General features: G+C 45.6%; 1 protein-coding gene across 1 annotated transcript; it reads right to left on the minus strand.

The window, feature by feature from the left end:
- Nucleotides 1-8,982: 8,982 nt before the first annotated feature.
- On the minus strand, nucleotides 8,983-14,499 carry TMEM212 (transmembrane protein 212). Its single transcript, XM_085322307.1, has 3 exons — nucleotides 14,350-14,499; nucleotides 9,857-9,961; nucleotides 8,983-9,303 (listed from the first exon to the last, which is right to left on the minus strand). Exons 1-3 carry the CDS (start codon nucleotides 14,497-14,499, stop codon nucleotides 8,983-8,985), a joined length of 576 nt encoding a protein of 191 aa, XP_085178433.1.
- Nucleotides 14,500-15,377: the final 878 nt, after the last annotated feature.

Genomic DNA, 15,377 nt, shown 5'->3' on the forward strand with positions numbered 1-15,377 from the left:
GTAGGCAGGGCTGGTGCCCACGATAGCCCCAGACTGGAGGTTTGGATGGTTCAGTGAGCTGAATCATCTCAGCAAGGGGTTGAACAAGCAAGATGCAATGCAATCAGTAAGAGTCCTTGGCTGGGGCCAGCACTGCCTCTGTTGGTGGCACTGAGCTGTTCATGTGACTCAGGCTTGTCATGAAACCTCACCTGAAGGCATGGCCAGGATGAGGAACAGAAGGCACTAAGATGCTAGAGGTGAAGTTTCTGATTCAGACTAAGATATAGTATTTAGACTCCCAAAATTGTCAGACTGGTCAGAAGTTGTGGCATGCTTTTATCGGGTCCCTTAGGAATGGTAGGCATGCCTCAGCTATACCGTGAGATATTTCCTCACTGCCATCAGGCACTGTGTTGGATTTTTACAGTAAAACCAGATCAGTGAGGTGGYTCAAGCATGCTACCTTCTGTTCCTGTTTGGGGGATTCTTCTCTCCTGGGGATTTTCAAGAACTAGCACATTTTTGTATCACTTCTACAAGGTCAGAGGACTGATGTAAATTCTTAAACTGTTTTTGCACTGAAGAAATCATTCTATATGACTATCCTGGCCTAAGGATTTTTTTTTTCCCTCGAGCTTTGTGATATGAACTTCCCCACACACAAACACATCTTGGAGATGGATCTCTTCAGTTGAGCGCATCTGAATTGTGGGTACAAAGGGAATTGTTGAGGATTTATTCAGTTTAGCTAGTCAGACTGTGCCAACAGTAGAGGAATACAGACACACTAGCTCCACAGGGCAAAACTGCAAGCCAAATGCTGGAGACCAAATGCAAGGCAATCACTGATGTCTGTTGTGAGAAAGTTTCTGTGTCCCCTTTGCTTCTGCAGCAATCCTATAAGGATCTATTTAAGCCTTCTGAGCCAGGCCTTGAGCTAGTCCTCCCACCTGAGCTAATTTTACCTACTGTTCTTGTTCCTGCCTGCCACAAGGCATCTGGTGATAAGAGCAGTGCTTTTCCAGGGGAAATTCCTCACCTTGAATCATTCTCATGTTGCAGATGAGCATTACTGAAGCTCATGGGAGTTTTCAGATCAGGATATAGGCACTGATGTCCCACGCTGGCCTTTCTTCTGTCCTCCATAAGCATAATTTGGCAGCTGCTGCCTCCCTCTAAGAAACTGAGGGCATTGCACCAGTGTTTTTCAGTGTCTTGGCTTTAGCCTCTAGGCTGCACTTGGCTGCCCCAGAGCAGTGGTCAGTGCCCAGGAGTGTGTTTGGGGCTCTGTTTTTAGGTGGAGCTACCCTGGAGCCTTGGCCCAGGTCTTAAAGCCTTGGAGAAGGTCAGAATTTCAAGCTATTCCTTCTCATACCTGTTTTTTCTCCTCCTCTGGTCTTATTTCTCCCTGTTGCCTGGCACAGCAGCTGGGGTGCTGGGTCCTGCTATGCAGTATGTGACTTTTGCCATGGACGGAGGCTCCAGTAATGTAACAGTGTGGCTGAGAATTCACCCTGGGAACTGGGCACCTACTAGCTTGGTGCTCTGGTGCTGGCCACGTGGGCATCTTAGTTGTCAGCTGGATCTGAGCTCCAAAAAATGGGCTGAGTGTGAGCTCAGCTGAAGTCAGAGAAATCCAAGAGATTTCAGGATTGGATGCATCTCATATCTTTCCTGCAAGTTACAAATTAAAATCTTATACCAGCTTGGCAATTCGATTGCTTATTTAAGAAGTAGCTGCATTTGTTTTATCTCTGAATATTCATCAGGCTAGTCACACGATGTGGCTTTAAGTTTTCTGAGGACATATATGATATTGCCAGTGATTAGAAAAATGTGTGAATATATACCTTCAAAGGCATTTTACAAGAATCGTTTTCACCAGATTTTATCAGCTGTTGCCTTCAAAGGAAGGATTTTCTGTTTAAAAAACCATTGCTCTTAACTRATGTCTTTCCTTTGATCTTTACCAATAAAATTGTTCTTGCAATTGTTCTGTAGTTTTTCCCCCACATACAGTTTGTTTCTGGATTAGTTTCCAATTATTAAAGCCAGTTACAAAATTGCCATCCAATATGATAAAAAYGCAATTTTTGTGTAGCTGTAGAAGTAGACAAACACCGTCTCCTTTCATGTGGTTTGATTTTAAATTGCCCTGCAGGCAAAAGATGAGGAGAGGAACTGATTCTTACTGCTGACTAGCATTTGTATTGAAGTTGGATGTTAAAAAGCAGGAAACAGTTTGTCAATAATAAATCATTAGCAGGTGTCCTGCAGTGGAAAAGGTTGACAGGGGCTTCAGTCATATTTTCCTCTTTGTTATTACTATGGCACAGTAGGATTAATGTCCAACATTTTCTGAGGCAAGTCAAACAAAAGCTTGARCTTGAATGGGAATGTTAAAGTCGCTCAGAAACTTAATGTTTCAGCAAGACTGGTAAAGGGAGTCTAGGAACAACAAACTCCTCAGAATGAGGTATGTTCTTAAAAGGGGCTGGAGTATGCGAACTTGGATAACCTTTCTTTGCACAGAGAAACACAGTTCCAGTTATATGCTTAAACGTGCTCCTTAATTGCTAGTTTGAGTCCATGTTTCCAAGTCYTCTGTAAAATTTGTAAGTGCTGCATATTTGGTAACCACAGCTTCCTTAGYGCTTTTCCTGCACGGGGATTGTTTAGCTTCGCTTATTCACGTGATGCGTTATCGCTATTAGCTCTCYGTCTGCGAGAGGAGCAACTGGTCTCCGTTCGGTTCTCCGCAGCAAACGCGGTCGTTGCAGCGGACGGATCTAATCCTCCCCCTTGCAGGCAGCTCCAGAGGGGAGCAAATACACAAGCCCTCTTCCCGGAAGGCCTGGATGGAGGGTGCCTGCTGCAAGCTTCTTTCGTAAAGCTTAGCATCGTTCCTGGGTTGCTGTTTTCAGCCACACACGAGCCAGGGTATTTTAACAGGCTACTCAAAATCTGCTCTGTCTCAGTCTGAGCAGTTGACAGCCCTCTGTTTTTGCTTTGCCATTGCGACCAGTGGCAGAGCCAAACTGGTGACAGAGGTGGCAAGGGTGCCTGCAGGGAAYGCTTGGTGTGGAAAAATGACCTGAACCAAACATGGCCTGGAGSCACAAGGATGGCCTGTGGAGAGCTGGTGTGCTGCTGCTAATTCTGGTTACCTGCCATAAACCAGTCACTTAATTCAGATGAGTAGGTCATCACCCAGGGTAATTTTGTCTGACAAATGCTTACAGGATTAATTTTAATTGGGGCAGCTGCTCTGTATGGATGGACACTTCCATCTAGTGCAGTCAGATGAGCACCAGGAACCTGTGTTTGAGTAATTTTGTTTTCTGAATTGCCTCACATTCTTCCATTCTATTTTGGTAGGAATCTCCCAAAGTATCTCTAAGTTTGATCAAATGAAATGATAGTTCAAGACTGTGGTTAACCAAAACCACTGCAAATGGCATTGTTACTTCCAAAAAAATCTAAGCAACATTAATGTTTCCATAAGTATCACATAGAGTTTCTATGCAATTTAGAAACTGAAATTCAACTATGAAATCTGAAGTTGTAGACCTACATAGGTCATTAGATATCAGGATTGCCAGACTTCCCTTGCATGGAAGAGATGGTATCTTGGCTTAACCCATAGTTACTGCCTCTCTGGGCAGAAACAYCTTAGGAGGAGAGACTGGCTGAAGCTGCAAGGAACTTTCTTTTCTGTTTTTTGTTAAGAATGAGTTAAAAATATTTCAACAGCAAAATAAAAGATTAAAGGATGTTGCTGACCTTAAGTCAGGGAGATTGAAGAGTGGGGAATAGACTAACAGAAGGAAACAGCTGTGCAGGAGACRGAGGACTGGATGAATGGAGGTGACAGACTCTTCAACAGTGGGTAAGTTAAAGTCAAGAGTGACCCATAATCAACTGTTCAGAGCAATGCTGTSAGTTGGAGTATCAAAAAAACCTTTGATATAACCCCAAGAATGCTCTGTAATGGCTAGGAAATGGAAGAAGAAAAATGGATGATATTTTTTTCTCATTTATCTTGTACTTTCAAAAGCTAGAGTTTTGAAGTTTTTTAAAAAAAAAAAAAAATCTGTACAGTGTTTGTCTCTGCTGTGAGCTGTGTAAAGAACCTCTGAGGATTAACCAGAATAAGCATATGCTCAGCTCTCTGGAAGAGAATATACTTAAGAACATTTAATGCTGGTGCTCAGACATAAGACACGAAGGGTTATAGGGAGGGGTCTCATGCCTGAAGGTCAGTGCCGAAGTCTGCTCAGATCTGTAGAAATGTCAAACGCAAGTCACTGAACTCAGAYGCAAGCGTGTGCGCTGTTTCTTTACAAAGAAATGTACTTTGGAATGTAATAAAACATATGAAATTGTCTTCACACTTTGCTTTTGTAAATTAAGGTGTTTTCTGGGATATAAATATGAGCTAGTGCTTAAGCAAGCAATGGAAAGAGTATAGTCTCATCACTTCAAACACTTGTGCTTTTCATCTTTAGCATTATACATGTAAGCTTGAAATCTCTGCCATCTATGCTAAATTTCAGCTGTACTCTAGCAATTGGCTGATGGCTGGAGATGAAGGGGAAACAGTCCAGGAAATGAAAAACACAGGTTCGCAGCATGGTTGTAATGCAGATTCACCCAGGTCATAACGAATCCTTATTATCATAAGAGTAGTTACAGCACTTGTGTCAAGCTGAGTTCAGCAGGATCATCTGCATATTTGCTGCTAGGTATGAGATGAAGTATTCTATTGAATCAGGCCCTTTATTTATGTTACTTTTAGATCAAGCATCCCTTTTGAGATAAATGTCTTGCCTTTACCTTCTTCTCTTGGCCTATATAAACAACAGTGGTCTCAGTAAAATAGATGCTACCTCTAGTTAAATTTAATTGCATTAAAGTCAAGGCACTGCTCGGGCTTAATAGCAAAATAAACTCTACTTCTTGAGKACTGCTGGGAAAACTGTACAATAGGGTGAGATGAGGCCCTAGGGGTCTGTTTTACCCCCAAATGCTGTGAGAGGATTAATCCATTCATTTTGCATCAAATCCAACAGGAAGCAYATGTAGGACTCTGGAGTTGCTTTCTGCTGGAGTATGTTTTCATAGCRGAAGACTGTACTAAAGACTGGATCTGAAGTCTGTATTAGTTACTACTGATTATTTGTTTTGAAAATTTTCCCCTTGTCAAGAGCAGATTCCCTCAGCACATAGTATATACAGAGAGCTCCCCGCAGTCAGTGTTGTCTTGTGCAGGTGTTAATGCTGACATTAAGCTTGGAGACTTCCATAAATTCTCAGCAATGCATGTTTTGCCATATCTTTCTGACGCAACTGTTAAATTAACAACTTCCTTTAAGTGCACTGGAGACTGGAGGTTAACTGGATGTCAATCCGTAAAACAAATTTTCTTTATGTCAGCAGAGAGTCTTTGTTATCCCTATTAGTCATAGTGTCAAAACCAGAAAGGCGTTTCTGTTCATACAGGATCCAGTCCACAGCCTAGCCAAATCTATCAACGCCCTTCCACTTATTCCCTCAGCTTTTGGGTCTTTTCAGCTCTGGAGTGCTCAAAGCGTGGAACATTTTGACCCTCCTGGGTAATCTAGAAGTTATATTTTGAAAAGCTTTGTGGAAAGGTAATTCAATACTTTTTTTCCTGGCGTTTACAGTTATTGAGCAGATTAATATTGGTAAATAATTAGGGTCATCTGGAAGGGGTAAGCACTCTAGCTCTTGCCAGCAAACCACTTAAGTACATGCTTAAAGATAAGTGCGCACAGCAAGGTAAATGGAATTGCTCGTAGGCTTGGTGTTAGGCATTTACTTTGGGCTTCTTGGTTTGGAGAAACTTACGGAATTCATTCCTTGAAGTAGTCATCCCTTCTTCCTTAACAAATGGAAATTAGATTTTAGTACGAGAATAGATTTTCATTTGGTTAAAAATTGAAAACTACTAGAAGGAMAAATGTGAAAAGGAAATCATCAGAATGTCATAAAATGGAAAACAATTTCATGAAAGTCAAACTTCTTTTGCATCTTCCCCCCCACTTCAAAACACTGTCRGGGCCCYRCGTTGYCYRGCAGTGCTGGCCCCGTGCTGGAAGATCAGGGTGCCGTGTGTGCTGGCACGCTCCTGCAATGTCCTCTGCGTGGCTGGGTGAGAGCTGCACCTCGGTGCTCGGGGTCTGCTGGGGCCAGACCCCGCTGCAGGAGGAGGAGGTGGTAGCAAGAACTTTCTTCCTGAGCTAGCCACCTAACACCTGTGCCAGAGCAGAGCAGTGGGCCTCTGTGTCCCAGCGAGTTTGACCCTAGCTTTTCTCCTATCAGGAATATGGCAGGATGTGCTCTCTGATATGGAGAGATGTCCTGGTTTAGTGTATGTGCCTTTAGTCCTAGGAGAAAGATGTGTCAAATGGTAAAACACTCCGAATGTTGCTCCTTTTGCTTTTAAAAAGGAGCACGAAGCAATGCTGAAAGCTCTAGTATGGCTCTGCTTAAGTCCATCAATATTAAAAACAGGGAAGACTTTCTCTGGGAAGTTCCACACAAACTGATGGAGAATTCCCACCACACTCAGCAGAAAGCTATATAATCCCGGCCTTTCACTTGGCAAATGTCTGTGACTTTTTCACAGGGTGGAGTGTCCCCAGCTGGGGGGGGGATGGGACAGGACACCGGTGGTGTGTGCTGACATGTCCCTGACAGCAAAACTGGTGTAAAGAGGGAAAATAAATTATCAAATCTTGGATGCAAATGCCTTTTAACCTTGAAAATGGCTAAGCTCTGCTCTTGCACACGCTCCTGAGCAGAGGTAAGGGAGCAAGGGGAAGGGCTGACCCTGCGCTTGGTCAGGAAGCGTTCCCATCAACAGCGAAATGCAACATCAGGCTTTTAACAAACTCATTAAAGGCTTGATTTGTGCTACTGCCTGGCACAGGAGTGCCTCCCGCTTACCTGCCCACGGTGATGGGGCGAAGGGCCTGCTCCGCTCCCTGCTGCAAATGAGGATCCCTATCGGGAGAGAGATGAAGCATTTGGTAAGTGAGTGCATGAAATTTAAGGCTACCTGTAGGCAGCTGTTGCTCTTTCTGTGGGCGTTTTATATGGCTATTTAATTGCATGTTGCTCGGTACTAAATGAATACAACTTATGTGCCTAACCGCCTGGACTCAAACGCTGCTCTCCCTGAGATAAAGGACCTTGTTTGAGAAACACGTGCTTGACTAATAGTACTGTAGGCCTCATGCATGATTTGAAGGCTATACTTTATCTCTGATAAAAGGGAAAGAAACAGCCTAGTTCTTAAAAATAAACCTAGAAGCATTTTAAGGACACTTTTCCCTCCTTTTCTCTTCTTTTACCAGGCTGCAAAAATAACATTCAATAATGAAATGAAAACAAGCCAAATAGTTGCATTCAGTGGAGGAGGGAAGAGGTAGTCGCAGACAGCTGGAGCATGTCTGGGCCAGTGTCTCCGTTCCTTTCTTTCTGCTGGTTTAGTGCCACTCCAAGAATGCAGACAATGCTGGCTGCAACTGTTTCATATTTGATTTCCACACTTCAATCTGCGCTCGTTAAATGAAACCCTATTGTCAGGCTGGCACTCTTCCACGCGGCCTCTTCTGAGCTTGCTCTCTGCGTTTGGGTGTCCTACTCGTAACATCCAGTGAGGATCAGGTATGCAGGAGTATTTTATTGCTTTAGCGGTGCTTGTGGCATTAGCTTTGCAACAAAACCTTTTGGATTTCTTTCGCGGCCATGGCTAACGCTTGTAAATCTTTGAGGGCAGACTGTGAAACGCTGCAGGGGAGGGATGGGGTTTTGCAGCAGCCTCAAGACTGGCAGATCCATTAGGCTTTCAGCTGGAGCCGGGGCTGTGGGCGAGGTACCAGCTGTGCTGCCAGAGGGGGAAACTGGTAGGCCAGCGGGGCCTGAACCTGCAAGGGGTTGAAGATCCTGTCCCTGCTGAAGAAGTGTCCTCACGTGCCTCCCCTTCTGGTCTTGGTGGGGCTGTTGACATGCTCAAGGGTTGTGCTGGCTCAGGATCGGCGCACTGGGCAGTGGCAGGACTTTGCTCTTGCTTGCGTAAGGATAGCAGGAGCAGGGGGCAGAGAAACGGCGTTTACTGGAAGCAGTGCAGTGACTGCAGTAATAACAAAGGGTCATTTCATGTTCTCTGTAACATACCATGGAGGGCATGAAAATTATGAATAACATTAACAAAGCTTAGGGGAAGTACAAAATTTAACAGCTGTCCGCTCCTTTAGATTGCAAACACTTGTTCCTTCCACCCTCCCTATAAAGTATTATCATGGTGTGATATTTCCTCGCTAACCTTGTAGATCACTTGTGTGATAAGGTTGATCATCCAGTAAATGCCAAAAGTAGTGAAGAAGACAGAGCTCATGCCCCAGGTAGGTCAGCTAGGGCCCGGGCTCAGCTCCCGCTGGCCCTCCTGCTGCTTGCACCTCAACCCCAAGTCCTCCCACGCTTTCGAGGCGCTGCTGCCCAGTAGAGCTCCGCATGGAGCGGGGATGGTACGTGCTTGCTGGTGATTATTTTCGATGCCTCTTTTGCCGTTCAGGTAACGGATCTGTGTCCATGCATGTTTTAATGGGTCCTTACGTTATGGCCTGGGAGCAGTTCAGTCATAAGGAAGAGTGGAAAGGAAAATATCCAGGTTCTACTTTTCTTTCATGTCAAAAGAAAACTCTGTAATTTTCATACGACTTTGATCAGGCCTGAAAATCATAGGTCCCAGCTAGGTATGCTAAAGGTGTGTCTGCTTTAGAGAGCAGGCCCTGGGATGTAAAGGATATGAAGGGCCAAATTACTTTCTTATAAAACAGTTTAAGGATGGAATGATTCACGTGGCTTCAGGGGAGCGCCCGATGCAAACACCGTGTGAGTGCAGCAGGGATATACCTGTCCTTGACCAGCTCTGCTACCCCTTGGGGCATGCTCACAGCCCCATGGGCACCATCAGCCTTCCCCGGGGTGACCAGTGCTCCCATTCAAGTGTCCAAACCGGAGTGGTTGCATCACGAGCTCGATCCCCAAAGCCAACAATGCGCAGAGTATGGCAAAACTCGAGCACGGGTCAAGTAGCTGTAGAGCCAGGTGGAGCCACTCGTAACRTGGCAGGTCTTGGCGAAGGGCTGGGAAAGAGGAGCAGTACCATGGAGCCAAGGCAGCAAATGAGTGGTAGCAGTAAGGGCCACGGAGGAGGGACGTAACAGTGAGAGCAAACTGCATGGAGGCACCYGCGACACTTGGGATGCCAAGAGTGAGGCCAGCTTCCCACTGAAATTGAGACAAAAAAAATTGYGTTTTTGACCTGCTGAGAGAAATTTTTCTAAAACAGGTGTAAACTCAAGTGCTAATTGTTTTTGATTTTCTTCATTTCCAACTTGGGGGGAAAAAAAACTCTCCCTTTATATTTAATCCCCTCTATTTTGTGACCAAAAGAGAGAAGTGATAGAGGTTAATTAACATGTATTTCACCTGAAATATTGCTAAATAAAAATAGATTTTTTTTTACAGGGAAGACATTCAATGAAACCATATTTTAATAAAAGTACTAGAAGAATAAATCCAAACAGGTATGCCTATGCAGTTGTCATATATAAGAACAGTGCATAACCTTTAAAAAAAATGTAAGTTATGTACCTGAATGCTAACAAAATTCCTCATTATGGAAGAGAAAATATGGTGGGAAGGGGTATAATGACCATGCTGGTAGGATATTTAACACGCACCCTCTGTAAATCCTGCGCAGCTTATTTGATCCACCACGTTAGTAGGAAAAGTACTTTCCCTGTTGAATGCCCCCAGATTAATTCTGCAGTTCCCTTGCCTCCTCGAGCACCCAACCCCCTCTCCARTAAGAGCAGGTGTTTAGCAGCAACCTGCACGTTCGTCCTCTGGCAGCCAAAAGGAGAAGGACGCTGGCAGTGACAGCCTGCGGATGGGGGAAAGGGGCGTTAGTGCTGTCACCGGTGCCGGGCAGGAATCGTTTGGGCCGTTGCATCTGAGATGACATCTGAGATGACTGGCCTCCCTAGGCCAGTGTATGGGGAGACTGGGGAGACTGGGGAGATTAGCTAGGCAGGGACCGGAAGAGTGAGCAGAAAATGCAGGTAGCAGAAAGGATTCTTGCTGTGCTCATCTGTTCCTGGAGTCCTCCAGCCGGGAGGCTTGCGCCCGCTGCAGCCAGCGCCGGTGCCACAACGTGCATCCCCAAAAGCGTCCCCRGAGCGGCTTGTTCTGCATCTCCCTTGTCGCTCAGCAGTGCCCCTCTGGAGCAGGGGCCAAAAACGCCCTTGCTTTGGCAAGGGTGTTAGCAGGCGTGACAGAGGAGCAACCCGAGCGGCGCTGGTGCACGCTACAGGGCTGTCAGGAAAGTTTTTGGTGGAAAAGCTTATATAAACCTTTTGTAGGCTGAAAGCCCAGCGAAACCTTTTATGAAGCGGTATCTGCTGCCGTTGCTACTACCATGCTCTTGAGCTGCAAAAGGGCGCTGGRGAGGACACGGTGGCTCCTCCTGGCCAGGAGGTGAACTATGTTATGCACCRGTTCTCCATCAGGGACAGGATCTTTTTGTCCTTGCCCTTATTTCAGAAATAGTTTCAAGGGGGAGAATATTTGGGTTCATTATGTTAAACTGACGTAATTTCAATTCATATAAGTGCACCAGCAGWGCGTTTGGCTTACAGGGAGTGATCCTTTTTCCAGGGTAAGCATCTTGGACCCACATGTATCTTTGCACCTAATTTCTTGATGATGAATGGAAAGAAGCACTGAAGATGTGCTTAAAGCAGGAATGTGTACGGGAACACTCTGAAAATAGCATGATCTGGGCTGTAATTTCTGGTGCAAAGTAGAAGGCTGCATCAGTGGTGATCCAGAACCTTCAGCAATGAAGTTCTGTGGCTGGATTTCTGTTTTGGTATACGAACTGTATTAAGGCCCAGGTTTTTCATGGCACTTTCCATTTTCAATTTTTGATTTAGAGAATTTGAAAAATATGTGTCTTGAGGTTGAGCCTGAGGTTATAATCTTGGCATATCCATACCATAAAATTCCCATGGATAAAAGCAGAAACATCTGGATTCATGATGGCTGTTGGCTAAATCCACCAGGAAAAAAAAGTATTCAAGGGATCCTAGAGGGTTCTAGCCAGAATAAATAATACAACAAAATAACAGTACGATTAAGCATAATTGTAATACTGAAACTGAATTATAAGAACAGGGCCAAGCCCTTTTCGCAATTTGCTTTTCCAGCTAAGAGGCCTTCAATTTACACTTAATGCATATGTGGCTGATGGAACAAAGAAAAATTTGAAGATGGATGAAAGCAAGGCAGAGATTATTCAGCCCTGCTGGTTTAGCTCCAGGCACATCATTTAAATGAGGAGATGATCATTTTCCAGTTTGTTTTAAATTCCCTGGCAAGAGAGTTTACTCTCTATCTCAAAGTTGGATGTGCTTAATTTTTTTAAAGGTTTTGCCATTTTGTTTTATTTTTTAAGGGAAGACTTTGGAAGGGCTCTGCAAGCCATGTGAGCGGCTGCAGGAGCAGCCCGGCTGTGCCTCTCGGAGCCAAGCTCGGGCTGTGCCCCTGGCGACTGGGAAGCGACAGCCGCTGCTTCCTGCGTTCGCATCCCGGGCGGCACGTCCTGCCCGTGGCAGGGGCAAGCCTGGCCCAGCCTCACGAGGCTTCAAGCTCAGCGGCACCCCAAAGATGAGGGCAGGAGCCAAGCGGCTGTGCACTGGTGCTTGCTCCATCACTGTGTCCCTCAGCTGTGCCTCTGCTGCTGCAACAGCATCTCCACAGCCCAGGTCAGCACTCGATCCCCACCTGCTCCTGTGGTGATGGACCTTCTGCAGCTGCTGGCCCTCCTCTGTTGACGCCAGCTTTTGCCCTCCAGGCCCCTTCCATTCTGCTCTGGTCTCTGTGTATTGTCACCCAGGCACTTGTAGCTCCTCACCCATCTCTTCTGTGGACCTTGGTCAGGCCGATGAAGCTCCCTGGCCAGGCGGTGCCCCTTGATGGCAACACGGCTGCAAGTGCCAGGCTGTACAAGGTGTCTTGCAAGGTGTTGTGATGGACACTCAAAGCCAAATGAGTGAAAAAAAGGCAATATTTTGCTGAGAAAGCCCCTCATACCCCATCCTTCATCAACAGATGTAAATCACCATTTCTCATTAACTATACTTTGCGCGGCTCTGACAAACTAATTGTTATTTACGTTTCATGTCACCCTCTCTGATTCCCAGGAAGCCTCTGACACTTCCCGGTGATCTACAGCACACACCTTGGGGTGCATTCCCCTCGCAGGGTAGAAACCTCCTCAGTCTGTCCTTGTCCCACCTTTCAAACTCACTGTTCTCTCCTCCCCTGGTGCCCACGCTACAGCCCGTCTTGCCGAAGAGGCTGAGTAGCTCCCCAGGGAGGTCGTCTGCTCCAGGAGATCCTCCTCCAAGGAGACGTGTCCCATGATGTGCYGCCCATGCTTCATGCTCCCTGAAAATCACCACGAGACTCCGAACAGCAGGATGCACGTTTGGGACCAGGCTGTACCTGACGTGTGACTGGGAACACCAGTGGTACGTGAACGGTGATGTTTACACTGCTTTCTATTCCCTGCAAGGGCTAATCCTGACTACCCTGCAATGAGTGCAGCTTCTGCTAGCCTGCAAATAGCCTCAACACACCTAAGTAACCCATGATGAGCATGCCTCAGTATTTCTTAGGAGATTATTTTCAGCAGATTTTGTTGTTGAATCTGTCCTTTCCACCACTGCCTATTCCCCAGCACCTGCAGCCTGGCTTTGAACCTAGCGCTGAGTAACATGCTGCTTGCCACTCTTGACGGCRAGCACCAAGCACCAAATTCAGTACGCTGCTTTCTGTTATGGTAGTATAGTATCTTGACCATCAAGCTGAAATAAGGAGGTGAATCTGTCCATCGATGTTACAAAATATTTGTTTTAGATTAGCTGCTATTGCTGTCACCATCCAGGCTTGGAGTCATATTCTTCCATCCAACTTTAAACTGAAGGCACTGGGAAGGTCTGCTGAAACAGCACGACTCTCAGTTAGGAACAAATAGTCTGAGAAGTAGAGGAATGAAGCAAAGCTAAATTTAGAAACTTAGGTTAAAAAAAATAACTAAATCTTCATTGCTTTGTGGTTTTAGTTTGCTCCACAGAGAGCACACCTTGGTTTTGCATGTCTGTTTGCAGATTGTACCTCCTCAAAGAAGGCTTTTGCTCATGAAAAAAAGGCTTTGATGTCTTGAGTAAACAAATAGCAATGTAAAAAGATCTTCAGTTCTTGTTAGTATGCTGCAAACAGCTATGTTTGAAGAAAGATAAACATCCTAAGGTTGATGGAAGGTTAGGAAAGAGGTGTTCACTTTGCCATGGAATAGTGTAGACAAATCTTTGGCACAAGCATATCAGGAATGCTAGAAATGAAGATGCCATGAAAAATCTTTTTCCTTACTTTCTCTCTTTTCTCTTTTTAATCTTTTGGGATTAAAAAGAAAAGCTCAACCAAGTGTATGGTTTCCCCAGCCATGCAACAGGAACAGCTCTAAACCCCACGTCTAAATTAGTATCATCCAAATCACACAAATATTATCACGTCCATCAGAAAACATAGGGTAATAATTCCCTGGGGACCTGCTCCACTTTTGCCACCCAGGAGGGATGAAGATTCGCCCTCCTCTAATTCAGCTCCCCTTTCCTCCGCGTGCTGCCAAGCCGCAGTGGGGGCAGCCCGCATCTCTTAGCTCTCGCGACGGTGGGACTTTATCACAAGAAATCGGACCAGCTTTTGCGTCGTGCAGCCAGCTGCTTTCCACGAGGAGGGACTGGGTAAGCGTCATATTTTAAGGGAGGATGAAGCTTTCACAGACGTGTGGCTACCTTTAAAGCTTGTTGTGCTTCTCCTATTGCATCATTTAAAACAAAACTCAGGAAATGCAAAACCTTAGGAAGTGAACCAAAGAAGAGAGCCAAACTATGATCTCAATTATACCAGCACAGCCCTGGAGATGTTAATTTACATTTGCACTACTTTAACTGCATCCAGATTTGCTTCAGAATTTGAAAGTTTGGGTTTTCTTAGCAAAAGATTAAAAATAAGTATTTCATGATAATAATCAATCCACCAATATTTACTGCAAATCTAATTCTTATCAAGAACTTCCAGGGAGTTTCTCAATTTAGTTTCCTGTAATTCCTAAAAAAAAAAAAAAAAAAAAAGTTCATTTTTTTTCCTTGAATCTCAGTGACATGACTAGCACTTTTGCTTTGATAACGCCTTTGCTCTGCCTACCAAAGCTCCGCTCCAAATGGGACTGGTGAGACAGATGCTCCATCTGACAAAATAGGCAAAAACAGGGAAGAAAGCACAAATTCCAGAAGAAATGCTTATAATCCCCAAGGTAATAAGTAACCCTCCAGTAACTTCATACAAGCTCTTCATTTTCCCTGTGCGTCTCTCTCCCTGCTGGATTCACAGCACGGATTTGCAGCTAAAGCCCAGGCAAAGACATTTCATAATAAACAGAAGCTCCTTAGAGACCGTAGCCATGGCATGTGCGAGCTGTTTACCTGGCACGATGGGGCTCTATTCTGTTTATCTGCAGCTATTCCTGCAGAAACAAAGTATTGCAGGGGAGTAAATCCAGCCCTGCACCCCCAGGGATAGGGTTTTTTTTATTATTATTATTGTTTTTTCCTGGAGATTTGTTCCCATTCGCTTTCAGCTGCAGAAAGCCCATCCTGTGATTTCTGAATCGCTCCTTCATCTGCCTTCCCCGGAGGACAGACCGCTTCCTGGTGCACRGCGAGCCAGAAGCTGGCTGACGGCAGCTAGCGGTTGTTATTTCCAACCCCGGCCTGCCCCTCGCAGCCAAAGCGAAACCAGCACCCTCCGCGCTGGCCGCCTTCGCGGGACGCAGYGGCACGCTTCTCGGCGGGGCTGCGTCTCCCCAGCGAGAGTTATTTTTGATGCAACCTGTTTATAGCAGGAAATTTTTTGGGGGGTGGATAGGTTCTCTATTTTGAATGCAAGAGCTAAAGCGGTTACGTTTGGGGTACTTTGTCGTATGCACTCCCCGAAGCACGACTGCGTGACGCTGAGAGCCGTGAAACTCACCTCGGGCACGTGGCACCCTGCTGCGGGTGCCCTGGCAGAGCGTGCAGTGCACTCCACTGCGTGCAGTGAGGACGGCAGAGCGGCAATTTCAACCTTGGATTTCYGCCTCTGAGGATCCTACAGTACCTAATTCACCCGGCTGGGTGGGATTTGGCGCTGAACTCYGTTACAGCATAGCACAGGAGGCTGCGTAAAGCGTTTTT

The sequence above is a fragment of the Rhea americana genome, unplaced genomic scaffold, assembly GCF_003343005.1.
Source record: "Rhea americana isolate MKP2758 unplaced genomic scaffold, rheAme1 scaffold_76, whole genome shotgun sequence".
Taxonomy (NCBI): domain Eukaryota; kingdom Metazoa; phylum Chordata; class Aves; order Rheiformes; family Rheidae; genus Rhea; species Rhea americana.